The sequence below is a fragment of the Rhincodon typus genome, chromosome 34 (assembly GCF_021869965.1).
Source record: "Rhincodon typus isolate 14 chromosome 34, sRhiTyp1.1, whole genome shotgun sequence".
Lineage (NCBI taxonomy): Eukaryota > Metazoa > Chordata > Chondrichthyes > Orectolobiformes > Rhincodontidae > Rhincodon > Rhincodon typus.
The window spans coordinates 21,016,173-21,028,900 of record NC_063365.1 but is presented as its reverse complement, the minus strand read 5'-3'; the positions used below and the strand labels follow the sequence as shown (position 1 = coordinate 21,028,900).

The following is a 12,728-nucleotide window of genomic DNA, read 5'->3' as shown; positions in this document are numbered from 1 at the left end:
TTGTCAAAAATGTGGCATAAAATGTGGTGACTGTATTTGGTAAGGTAACGATCACAACCTGACTTTACAAAGCAAGATTCCATTAGCACATAAGTAATGTTAAGTATTTCTGATTGTTTGTTTTGGGGAGGAATGTTTAGTAGAAGTGTTCAGAGAAACTTCCTGGGCTGAATCTTTTTTTTTGGCTGTGTGTAAGTTGCATTGCATTTTTGAAGGGATTCGTATCACAAGGCCAGTGAGTTTTCTCCTCTAACTCAGTTACCAAAGTCACCACATTAACTACCTAGTCCACCCCTACTGTCTTACTCATATTCGACTCTAACTCCATTTTACTATACACTACTCCCAGAACTGCTGACCAGTGCTGGGATATTCCGGAATTGCCCAGCATCTCTTGCACTCGTGCCATCTTTCCTAGCCTGTTGGGTACCCAGTCAAACACTGTCGGTCCACAACTGCCCCGCATAGTCCCTAACATTTGGACATGGCAGGCAGGGGTAAATGACACTCCACTTTTGGGCCAAAGACCTAGAGGCCCTTCTGGATGGGGTGGCACTGATACAGAACATCATATTCCTGTAGGACCAACAGTGGAGACCATGACACCAGACCATGCCAGCCTAGTCTGAGGTCACCACTGAGTCAGTGCAGTCTCAGCCATCGGGAGGAATCCCAGAGCTGTAGGTAGAAGGTCAATGACCTTCTCTACTGCGTCATCATTAGTGCTGCCTCCCAACTTGGCAGCCTCTCGGCCTGGCATGGCAGTCTCTCGGCCTGGCATGGCCTCAGCTTGGATTTCCAGTTTTGAGGTGATTCCAGAGCGACCTCTCAGCATCATGAACCTCAAGGCGAGGGCTAGCGCCAACTGGAGCCAAGACCCAGTGTGGACTGGAGGCTAGGTGCCAGCGTGGTGTGGGTTGGAAGACCATTGTTCAGAACTTTTATTTCTGTAACACTGGACATTTTATTTCTCCATTTTCTAAATTCTTGTATCGGAAGAAGCTGTACCTAAGATGGTGCTGTAGGTGGAGACTTATAAACTTTTCACTGTACATGTGACAATAAAGCTAATTCTAATTCTTTCTGATACCTCACATTGACTCCACTCTGTACACACCTCACACCAAGGCTCAGGCTCTACCCTTCTCACTGTCACCTGCAATATCTTCCCCACCCACTCCAGTTCCTGACACTACTAACCCTGCATGCCTTCTGCGCTGCCCACTCACTCACTTGGACAGTTCCTCATCTGCACCAACAATAGCAGTTGTGCCACGCACTTTCATCTCCTGCAATACTTGTCTCTGTCTCATTCCAGGAGGCAAACAGCCCACAATAGGGCCGAAAGAGCCAAGAGGAATGGTAGGCTGCCTTACATGCAGCTCCTTACCCTCCATCTGGAGCAAACCCTGACTCTGACTGCCCCAAATGGCTGAATGACCATACCCAAGCCTTGAACTGGCATCATAAGCTGCGCTTGACTTACAGTGCCAGGACTGTCTGAATGATGGCTATCTCCCATGTTTTGATTATGCAAAATGACAAGGCAATACAGAAGTACCGTAAACCTGGTATCTCTGGGTGAGGGGGTTAAATGCAAAAAGGCAAGGCAAGCCCTTGTGAAGTAAGGGTGCTGAGAGCATCCAGGTAGGCTTGGTGTGCAGCAAGCAGAGAGCCCGGAGATACAGCCTGGTGCAGTCCACGAGCTGGGGGTATGTTTCTGAGCACACAGTGTCCTTGCTGCAGCGTTACAGTAAGAGTTCCCGGGGCAGCCCAAGGGGCAGCGTTAATGGGCAGAGTGTCCTGTAATTGGATCAGAGATGTGCCAGGAGGGTTCATAGAGGCTGGCACACATCAGATGCCACTGATGGCGGAGCATGTGCCTGGTGCTCATGCACTATGCCCTGAGCTAATGGTGCCTAGTGTCCAGCATAAAGATCCTTTGGAGCAAGCTGTGAGCTGGTCATCATGTTCCAACTCTTCACATGCAGGCTCCTCAGGCCAGGGGCCTGGAGCATGTCTACTCCGTTCACATTACATTCTTCTTTTCACTCTCTCTATGGTTATTTTTAATGTTTCTATTTATTATGGTGCCTTACCTTCTTTTAATGACTTCAGCAGAAGGCGTCTTCTCCCAGCTCAGGCCAAACAATGAGGTGGGTTCCAGCGGCCTGGAATTGAGGTATAGGCCTAGCTGGGTGGTCTCCCAGTGTAGCAGTCTTGTGCAGGAGGGGCAGTCTTGGCCTCGTGTGGTGGTCCCGTCCCTGCGTGGAGGTCTAGTCCCAGTGCGGAGGTCTTGTCTTGGCATAGAGGTCACATTCAGTCATGGAATAGCAATTTATCATCATGTGTATTCTTACAAAAGACAACGGGTGAAAAGTTTTATAAGTCACCATACCGCTGCACCTAAATTATTGACAGAAGTCAAAAAAAAAAGAAGAAAAGACAAGTAAAAGTTAATCACAGATTAATTAATGGCTCTGGGTTCGGGTTACGCTGGAAAACCGGGCTTAAACTGCTATGCCGGATTGAGAGGAAAAGAGGAAGCTGACACTGCCTGTGACAGGAATCAGATGGGATGCCTCGGAAAAGAGTAGGGGCCTGAGTGTGTTAGCTCCTGACCCCATCCACTTCTTACAGAAATAATCAGTTCAGGGGCTGTGCCCACTCCCCTTAGATTTACACAAGACTAGGATCACAGCTAGCATTTAGAGAGCTTATTTAACGTGACCAAACACAAACTGCAATCTCAACGAGAGATACAACCCAAATATTGCACAGTAAAGAGACATCAGGGCAGGTAACCAAGTACTTGGTCAGAGAAGAAGATTTTAAGGAGGACAGAGAGGTAGAGGGGCACGTATGGCAGGGTGTGAGTGAATGACAATTTAAAATTATACCTTTCAGGCCGTATTTAAAGGATAATATTGTCACATGGAAATTATAGGCATCGTTGTATACATTGGCAGCATTTATAGAGTCATAGAGTCCAACAGCATGGAAACAGACCCTTCAATCCAACTCATCCATGTCAACCAAGTTTCCAAAACTCAGCTAGCCCCATTTGCCTGCATTTGGCCCATATCCCTCTAAACCTTTTCTATTCAGGTACCTGTCCAAATGTCTTTTAAATGTTGAAACTTTACCTGCACCTACCACTTCCTCTGGCAGTTCATTCTACTTACGAACCACTTACGAACCATTTGCCCTTGATATCAAGACTGCAATTAACAAAATGTGGCATCAAGGAGCCTTGGCGAATCTGGAATCAGTGGGAATTCGAGGGAAGACTTCCGCTTGCTGGAGTCACAGCCAGCACAAATGAAGCTGGTTATAACTGTTCGAGGTCAGTCATCTCAAAACATCTCTGTTCCATGCATCCTACCCCCATGGCAATTTGGCAGACCAAAACCCTTCCAAACTGAAATTTACACAAATTATCTTTTACTTTCAAAACAATCCCTTTGATAGTGTGATTTGCATATAAAACTTTAGGTTGTGAATCATATAAACATGACATCTGGGTGGCACATGGAGTGCACATGCACTTTGTGAACTCTACCCTAAGAAGTGTTAATGAGCAAGTGTGGACGCCCATTGTCTTCTTACATTAAAAAGACTCAAACGACATTTTTTTTACAGTTCCTCAGATGTCCAAGGGCCAGTATAGACATTGAGTAAATATTAATTCCTTGTTCTAGGGTCAGATCGAAGCAGTGAAGGAACTGGACTATGAGCTATGCCATGGCCGCTACACTCTCACCATTACAGCCACTGACCGCTGTCTGAATCCACTGTGCCGTCTGACATCTACAGCCACTGTAAGTATTTAATGCTTTGGCTCAAGAACCGACTATCCATTAAACTCTGAATGTGAAACATCAACAAGGCAGTGATGTTCAAACTATCCACGCAAGTTATTTTGAAGAGTAATAGAAAGACTTGAATTTATATAGAGCTGACATAGTAAAGGGATACCGTTTATCATAGAATCCCGACAGTGTGGAAGCAGGCCATTCAGCCCACCATGTCCACGCCAACAGCCTGAAGAGCATACCCACCCCATTCCCTATAACCCACATTTCCCGTGGCTAACCCATCTAGCCTACACATCCCTGGACACTACGGCCAATTTAGCTTGGCCAATCCACCTCACCTGCACACCTTTGGACTGTGGGAGGAAACCGGAGCACCCGGAGGAAACCCACGCAGACACGGGGAAAATGTACAAACTCCACACGGACAGTTGCCCGAGGGTCGAATCAAACCCGGGTCCCTGGTGCTGGGAGGCAGCAGCGCTAACCACAGGGACACTTTTCACTCAGCTGTGGAGTTTATGAGCAACGCTGAATATCAATTCAAGAAGCTAATTCCTGAAACACAACATTCAGTCATGAGACAGACATATTCTGCAGTGACCTTGAGTTCATAACAATCATAGGATGTGCCTGAATGACAGTCTTCATGACTTTATTTTCTCCTTTCCAGTTATGCTGCTCCAACTCCCTTTCAGCTGTTCGTTAAATCCATTGACAGATGTAACCAGAGATTGAGAGGTGTATCTGATAATCCTGGGGCTTGTCACATTTAATTGTTGGGATGAATAGAAAGGTTCAAAAACTGGGTGCAGGGACAGCGACTTTCAGATCCTGAAGTTGAAGCATGTGTGGAGTCCACAGCAAAGTTGATACCCCACCACACAAGGAGGGTCTTAGATTCTGTCTCTCCATGGAACCTTGTGGATCATTAGCTCCTTGAATTAATGGTCAACAATGTCCAGGCTTGATCACTAACCGAACAGCAGAGTAATAATGTCCCTATACAGTACCCCTGTAATATGTCCGCTCTATACAAATTCAAGAGTTTCAATTTAAATCTACCCTTCACTTAATTTGCACATGTCTTAATCTGGGATCTGAGACCTGATTGTTTAGTCTCACACCACTGTCCCACCCCCGATAACTAATTAAACCTTAACCAATAAGCTGCCTCTATTCTCCTCCAGCCAATGTCCTGTCGCTTGGATGGCACTGTAGCTCAGTGGTTAGCACTGCTGCCTCACAGCACCAGGGACCTGGGCTCGACCCCACCCTCAGGCAACTGTCTGAATGGAGTTCTGCATGGGCTTCCTCCGGGTGTTCCTGTTTCCTCCCACAGTCCAAAGATGTGCAGGTTAGGTTGGCTGGCCATGAGAAATTGCCCATAGTGTCCAGGGATGTGCAAGTTAGGTGGATTAGCCATGGGAAATGCAGGGTTACAGGGTTAGGTCTGGGTGGGATGCTCTTCAGAGGGTTGGTGTAGAATTGATGGACTGAATGGCCTGCTTCCACACAGTGGGGATCCTATGGCCATGGAGATATGTTTTTAAATTTTTTGCTGAATATCGGTGTTGCTCAATGATTCAGAGTTTCTCCAATCTTTCGAGTCTTTATTGGAATTGGTTACACCCCTAAGACTGGTAAGAAATAGAAGGGACACTTGGATCATGGACTACAGTCGGAAGAAACAAAATGTTTGATTCCACCTCTGCAGCTGGAGTACAATTTAATCAGAGCTCAATGTCCATGACAGACTTGTATACTGGGTTTGTCCTTCGAGCATAAATGCTTAAATTGTTAGAATGTAAACGATAAATCTGTCTTTTTCATTCTCCTATTGTAGGTACTAGTCAACGTGAATGATATCAATGATGTGGTGCCAAAGTTTCTTCACACTTATGAGGGTCCATTTGACATCACTGAGGGTCAACCAGGCCCCAGAGTATGGACGTTCCTTGCGGATGACCAAGATTCCGGCCCAAATGGGCAAGTAGAATATAGCATCATAGCAGGAGATCCCCTTAGTAAGTCTGAGCAATGTCAGTTATATAATCTGTAAAGAGTTACAGAGCTGTGCAGCACGGAAACAGACCCTTCGGCCCAACTCGTCCATGCCAACCAGATATCCTAAATTAATCTAGTCCCATTTGCCAGCATTGGGCCCATATCCCTCTAAACCCTTCCTATTCGTATACCCATCCAGATGCCTTTTAAATGTTGTAATTGTACCAGCCTCCACCACTTCCTCTGGCAGCTCATTCCATACATGCACCACCCTCTGTGTGAAAAAGTTACCCCTCAGGCCCCTTTTAAATCTTTCCCCTCTCACCGTAAACCTGTAGTTTTGGACTCCCCTACCTGCGACAAAGACCTTGGCTATTCACCCTATTCATGATCATCATCATTTTATAAACCTCTATAAGGTAACCCCTCAGCCTCCCACCTCCAGGGAAAATAGTTCCAGCCTATTCAGGCTCTCCCTATAACTCAAACCCTCCAGCTGGAATAGCAGGGAGACCAGAATTGAACGCAGTATTCCAAAAGTGGCCTAACAAATGTCCTGTACAGCTGCATCATGACCTTCCAACTCCTATACTCAATGCACTGACCAATAAAGGCAAATGTACCAAACAATTTCTTCACTATCTTACCTACCTGTTACTCCACCTTCAAGGAACTATGCACCTGCACCCCAAGGTCTCTTTATTCTGCAACACTCCCAGGACCTTACAATTAAGTGTATATGTCTTGCCCTGATTTGCCTTATCAAAATGCAACACTTCACATTTATCCAGATTAAACTTTATCTGCCTCTCCTCAGCCTATTGGTCCATCTGGTCAAGGTCCCATTGTACTCTGAGATAATCCTCTTCACAGTCCACTACACCACAAAGTTTGGCATCATCTGCAAGCTTAAGAATCATTCCTCCTATATTCACATCCCAAATTATTTATATAAATGACAAAAAGCAGTGGACCCAGCACCGATCCTTGAGGCACACCGAAAGCATGGGGCTTTCAGTAACTGACCGACTTTATGTGATATCCAATTATATGGGTGCATTCTAAAGCATTTAGTTTGTGAATTGGTTTGAGGAAGAGCTGGGGTTAACAGCTGGCATTTCTATAAGGGGAAACTAGTACATAGAGTCAGATGAAGTAACTGAACATTAAAACAGAGGGAAAAGAATTCTGTAAGATCACACAAGCAGCTGTGATTCTAGGATTTTGAAAATATGCAAACTCTTTACTGTTTAAATTAAAATAGATCATGAGTCAGTAACTGCTACTAGTGTGGAGTAACATGTAGGAAAACGACTTGCTCCTTCAGTGAACCAGCATGGACACAATGGAGCGAATGGCCTTGTTCTGTGCTATAATCATTCGTTGATACAATGATTTATAATTTTCATAGCCAAAGGATGTCTCAGAGCAATTAACAGCAGTGAGGCACTTTTGAAGTGTGGTCAATATTTTCAGTTGGAAATTTGGCAGTCAGCTTGTACTCGGCAAGCTCCTGCTAAGGGCGGTGTTGATTGAGGGACAAATTTTGGCCAGGGCACCAAGGAGATATCCTCTGCCCTTCCTCAAAATGGAACCGCTTACATCCATCCATGTGAGAAGGCAGGTGGGAGCTGAGTTCAACATCTTGTCAGAGAGAGAGTGAGAGACAGAACCTCCAGTTGCACAGCACTGAGCTGAGAGTACCAGCCGAGATTTCAGTGCTCCAGTGGGAACTGAACCGGTAGCTTACTGACTCTGAGGTGTAGATAGTGCTTGCTGAACCATGAGCTAACAAAATGCAAGTAGGATCCATTTATATGTTCATTCATAACGTTTGCAAATATCTTAGTCCTCCAGAGCTGCTGAAGTTAGCAGAAAAACACAGGCCCATTAAATACAGGAGATGCTGTCCCTAATGAACAAAGTCATGCTTAAAGTAATAATCAAAAAATCCACATGTGGCAATTCAGAAAAGCACATGCGTTAAGAAGAATTCAGATCAACACGTTAATTGGAAAAACATTCATGGTCCTACAAAGGACATTTGTGTCCTAATTTTTATCGTTTAGTTTCCACACACAGCACAATTGCAAGAGGGTCAAAATCCTGGAAATCACTCCTTTAATGGCATTGTAGATCTACCTGCACCGTATGGACTGCAGCGGTTCAAGAAGGCAGCTCACCACCACCTTCTCCAGGGCAACTGGAGATGGGCAATAAAATGCTGGCCCAGACAGTAACACCTACATGCTGTGAGTGAATAAAACTAAATCAAGGATGAGAGGGTTGGCAAACAACATGGTACACAAAAATTATATTCTTTTACAACATGATAGAAAACAAGAGGAAAAAAGAATGCAAACATTAGCAAAGGAGAAGAATATGTTCTGATGAGTGTAACTACTGGGTAATTGTTCCCAGTAGCATGTTCTAGCCAATGGTTTTTACAGGTTCTGCAGATAATGCCTTAGGAATGGGGCAGGTCTTTCAACCAACATTCCCTTTTTCTTGATTCACAGATGAATTCATTATTTCTCCAGTAGAAGGGGAGCTCCGTGTGCAAAGAGGTGCCGAGTTGGATCGAGAAAGCATTGCATTTTATAACTTAACCATTATGGGCAAAGACAGAGGCACACCAGCTCTGAGCAGTACGGTCAGTCCTTAACTTGTTCATACCCCTTGTTTTATATTAGCGCAACATGTATTACTACCATCAAGCTTTACCTATTGTTAATTTTTGGACAGTAACTTTTATCAGTCAATAGCAAGGATAGGCATGTGGACGAACTTGCCTCAGTTTTCCCATTATCTCAATCTGATTCTTGCTCGATCTTTCTAAATTTCTTGCTCTCTTTCATTTCTTTGTACCTTCATTTCTATTCTTATTCCATCATTCTTTCTCCCCTCCCTCTCTCCTTTCTTTCCTTCAGTTATGCTCTCACAAGGCTGGCATGGACCATGGTTTCAGCCTTGAGATTATGTCCCACATGAGACAGGGACCCACTGGTCAAATACACCTAGATACTTCTGAAGTGCAGTCAATAGCTCCTGCAAAGAATGGTGTTGATTGAGGGATAAATATTGGCCAAGGCCCCAAGGAGATATCCGCTGCCCTTCCTCAAAAGGGAACGTCTTACATCCATTCATGATGTGGACATGCCGGTTGTTGGACTGGTGTGGATAAAGCCAGAAGTCACATGACACAGGTCACCTGACAAAGGAGCAGTGCCCCAAAAGCTTGTGATTTTAAATAAACCTGTTGGACACGCAACTTCTGACTTTACATCCATCCACATGAGAAGGCAAGTGGGAGCTCAGTTCAATGTCTTGCCAACCTTCAAAAGCTAGGTCGAAGCATTCTGCAACAGCTTCAGGAGGTCCTGCCTTTGACCACCACCAGTAAAGTCACAGGCCAAGATTCTGAAAACACATTCAGATTTAGAACTTTAAGTTTCTGGTCCCTATCTGCTGATTTTCTTGAACAGTTTAATCGAAGATTCTCAGCCACTGACAGCAACAAATTAAAGTCTACTTTAAGGTCATGGACTCAAATAACTCCACAGTTCACCCACTAAAACTTGCAACCCAATTAGACATCAGGCTTTATGGTCAGGCCCAAATTTGATTCACAAATCCTTGAACCTACAAGTAGTGTTTTACCATGAGTCCCGTTTTGTGGTGGAAAAGCTTGAGATGCAGTGTCAGCCTAAGTGTGACTTTGAAGAGGTTTACTTATTGGGAAAAGATTGATCAAATCTGGTGGTAAGGACCACCTATGCCCCTTCCCTCTCTCTGACTCATTTGGATTATAGCATCCCATTCCAGAACGGGGAATTTATTAGAATGGTACTGGAGACCAGTCAAGTTTATGTGGGGAATCTGGAAATCTTCCCCTTTGAGCAGGAAAACGTCAGTGTCGATATAACGCAGGAGTTAATAATCAGGAAGGCCTTGGATCAAGTAAAGAAGCTTCCCTCTTGCTTTATTGAACAGAGGACACAGATTTCAGGCCATTGACAAAAGAGTTTTTATTATGCTGTGAGTTGTTACAATCTGGAACACACTGTTTGAAAGTGTGCTGGAAGCATGTAACTTTCCAAAGGCAGATGCTTGAAGTGGAGACATTTGCCAAGCTTTGGGGGTAAGAGCAGGGTGAGTGAGCCTGGTTGGAACAACCAGCAGAGACATGATGCTCTGAATGGACTGCTCTGTGCTGTAAAATCCTCTGATTCTATTCTGTGCAGGTCCTGGTGGGCATTCACGTCCTGGACGTAAATGATAATGATCCTGTGCTCCAGAACATTCCGCGGAACTGCACCTTCAGTGAAAACACAGCCGTGTCCACAAGCATTACCAGAATTTTGGCCACTGACATTGACAGTGGGTACAATGCCCTCCTGACCTTTAGTATTACTGCAGGAAACATTGAAAATGCCTTCTTCATCAATGAAACAGTTAAGTAACTTCTAGGCTTAAGTACACGGATGTGACATGATTAGTATTAAGATTGAATCGAACATGAAATACAAAGTCTTGTTCACCCACTAGGCCCTGTGCTAACTGACCTACATTGTTAAATCTTATCTTCATGTTGAAATTCAAAATTCTTCCCTACTTCTCTAACCAGCGTCAGCCCTACAACCTCCAAAATCTTTGTGTTCTTTAGGATGAGTCTACATGGTTTTGAGAAAGGGAAATAATGTATTAACAAACAGGAAACTGAGGGCACACAGTATGAAGCTGGAGGAACACAGCAGGCCAGGCAGCATTAGAGGAACAGGAAAGCTGACATTTCAGGTCGGGATCCTTCTTCAGAAATGGGGAGGGGGAAGGCAGCTAGGAAATAAACAGAGAGGAGGGGTGGGGCTGGGGAAGGTAGTTGTGATGGTGATAGGTGAGTGCAGGTAGGGAATGGTGGGGATTGGTCAGTGAGGTGGGAGGGGCGGATAGGTGGGAGAGAAGATGGACAGGTTGTGTCAGGTCAAGGAGGTGGGGATGAGAGGGAGGGTTGGACATGGGATGAGGCAGGGGGTGGGGAGATTTTGAAACTGGTAAAATCCATATTTAGGCCTTCGGGCCATAGGCTCCCAAGGCAGAATATGAGGTGCTGCTCCTCCAGTTTGCGGGTGGTGTCATTGTGACACTGAAGGAGGCCCAGGATGGACATGTCACCCAGGGAGTGGGAGGGGGAGTTGAAATGGTTCGTGACTGGAAAGTGTTGTCATTTGTCGCGAACAGAGCACAGATGCTCTACAAAGCGGTCTCCGAGCCTCTGCTTGGTCTCACTGATGTAGAGGAGGCCACATCAGGAGCAGCGGATACAGTAGACCAAGTTGACAGATGTGCAGGTGAATCCCTGTCTGATTTGGAACGTTTGTTTTGTGCCTTGAATGGAGGTGAGGGGTGAGGTGTAGGGGCAGGTGTAGCACTTACTGCGGTTGCAAGGAAAGGTGCCCGGGTTCATGGAATTCACCAGTTTTAAAATCTCCCCATCCCCGGCCTCATCCCATGTCCACCCTCCCTCTCATCCCCACCTCCTTGACCTGACACAACCTGTCCATCTTCTCTCCCACCTATCCACTCCTCGAATCCCACTGACCAATCCCCACCACCTAACTGCTCTCACCTATCACCATCCCACTTACCTTCCCCAACACCACCCCTCCCCTCTCTATTTAGTTTCCAGCTCAACCCTCTCCATTTCAGAAGAAGGGTCCTGACCCGAAACGTCAGCTTCCCTGCTCCTCTGATGCTGCCTGGCCTGCTGTGTTCCTCCAGCTCCACGCTGTGTTGTCTCTGACTCCAGCATCTGTCGTTCTTGCTCTCTCTGAGGAAACAGAGAGTAGTTATTATGACTGGCGTGCTACAGGGTTTAGGCCTGGGGCCCCCACTTCCCCAAACTATACAAATGACTTGGATGAAGGAACCAAAGGTATGATTGCTAAATTTGCTGATGACACAAAGATAGACAGGAAGGTAAGTTGTGAAGAAGGCACAAGACAGTTTCAAAGAGATATTAATGGATTAAATGAGTGGGCAAAAATGTGGCAAATGGAATATAATGCAGGAAAATGTGAAGTTGTCCATTTTGGTCAGAAGAATTATGCTATCGAAATGGTCGGACATTGCAGAGATACAGTGTGCCCTATCTTAGGCAATAATCACAAAATGATAGTCTGCAGGTCCAGCCAGGAACCAGGAAAGCTACTTCTATTGTTTGTTGCCACAGAATTTGAAAAAGAAAGAAGGAAAGTTATGCTTCAGTCATACAGGGCATTAGTGAAACCAGTTCAGGAGCACTGTATACAGTGTCTTACTTAAGATGCACCTTATTTAAGGAAGGATATAAACACATTGGAAGCAGTTGAGTGAAGGATTGCCAGACTAGCACCTGCAAGGTGAGGCTTGTCGTAAGAGAACAGGTTGGACATGCTAGACTGGTATCAGCTGAGGTTTCAGAGAGTAAGAGATGGATTGATTGAAATATTTAAGATCCTGAGGATTTTTGACGGAGTAGACAAGGAATTAAACTAGTGGAAGGAACCAGAACTGGGGGTGACTGCTTAAAATTAAACAGCTGTCCATTTAAGTCAGAGATAAGCAGAATTTAATTTTCTCTAAGGGTCATGAGCCTTTGGAACTTTTCAAAAGATGGTGAAAACAAAGAGTTTGAATATTTTTAATGGAGTGTAGGAGGGATTCTTATTCAGTAAAGACTGAAAGGTTATTGGGGAGGCTGGACTGTAGAGTTGAGGTCACAACTAGATCAGCCATGATCTTTTTGAAGGGCAGAACTGGTCTGAGCATCTGAGTGAACCACCCATGCCCCTTCTGCGTATCTTCCTGCATGGGGATCCAAATTGATTGATTGTGATTCCTTGATAACGTTAATGTTGCCTGTTATTT

The 12,728-nt window shown here is 45.1% G+C and overlaps 1 protein-coding gene across 1 annotated transcript in view; it reads left to right on the top strand.

Moving 5' to 3' along the window:
• Window positions 1–12,728, top strand: part of LOC109920474 (cadherin-23-like) — a 105,654-nt gene that overhangs the window by 11,657 nt on the left and 81,269 nt on the right. The window contains exons 3-6 of the mRNA XM_048616337.1: window positions 3,702–3,821; window positions 5,662–5,842; window positions 8,342–8,475; window positions 10,067–10,276. Of these exons, the coding sequence (XP_048472294.1) occupies window positions 3,702–3,821; window positions 5,662–5,842; window positions 8,342–8,475; window positions 10,067–10,276 (645 nt within the window). The remainder of the gene's footprint in view (window positions 1–3,701; window positions 3,822–5,661; window positions 5,843–8,341; window positions 8,476–10,066; window positions 10,277–12,728) is intronic.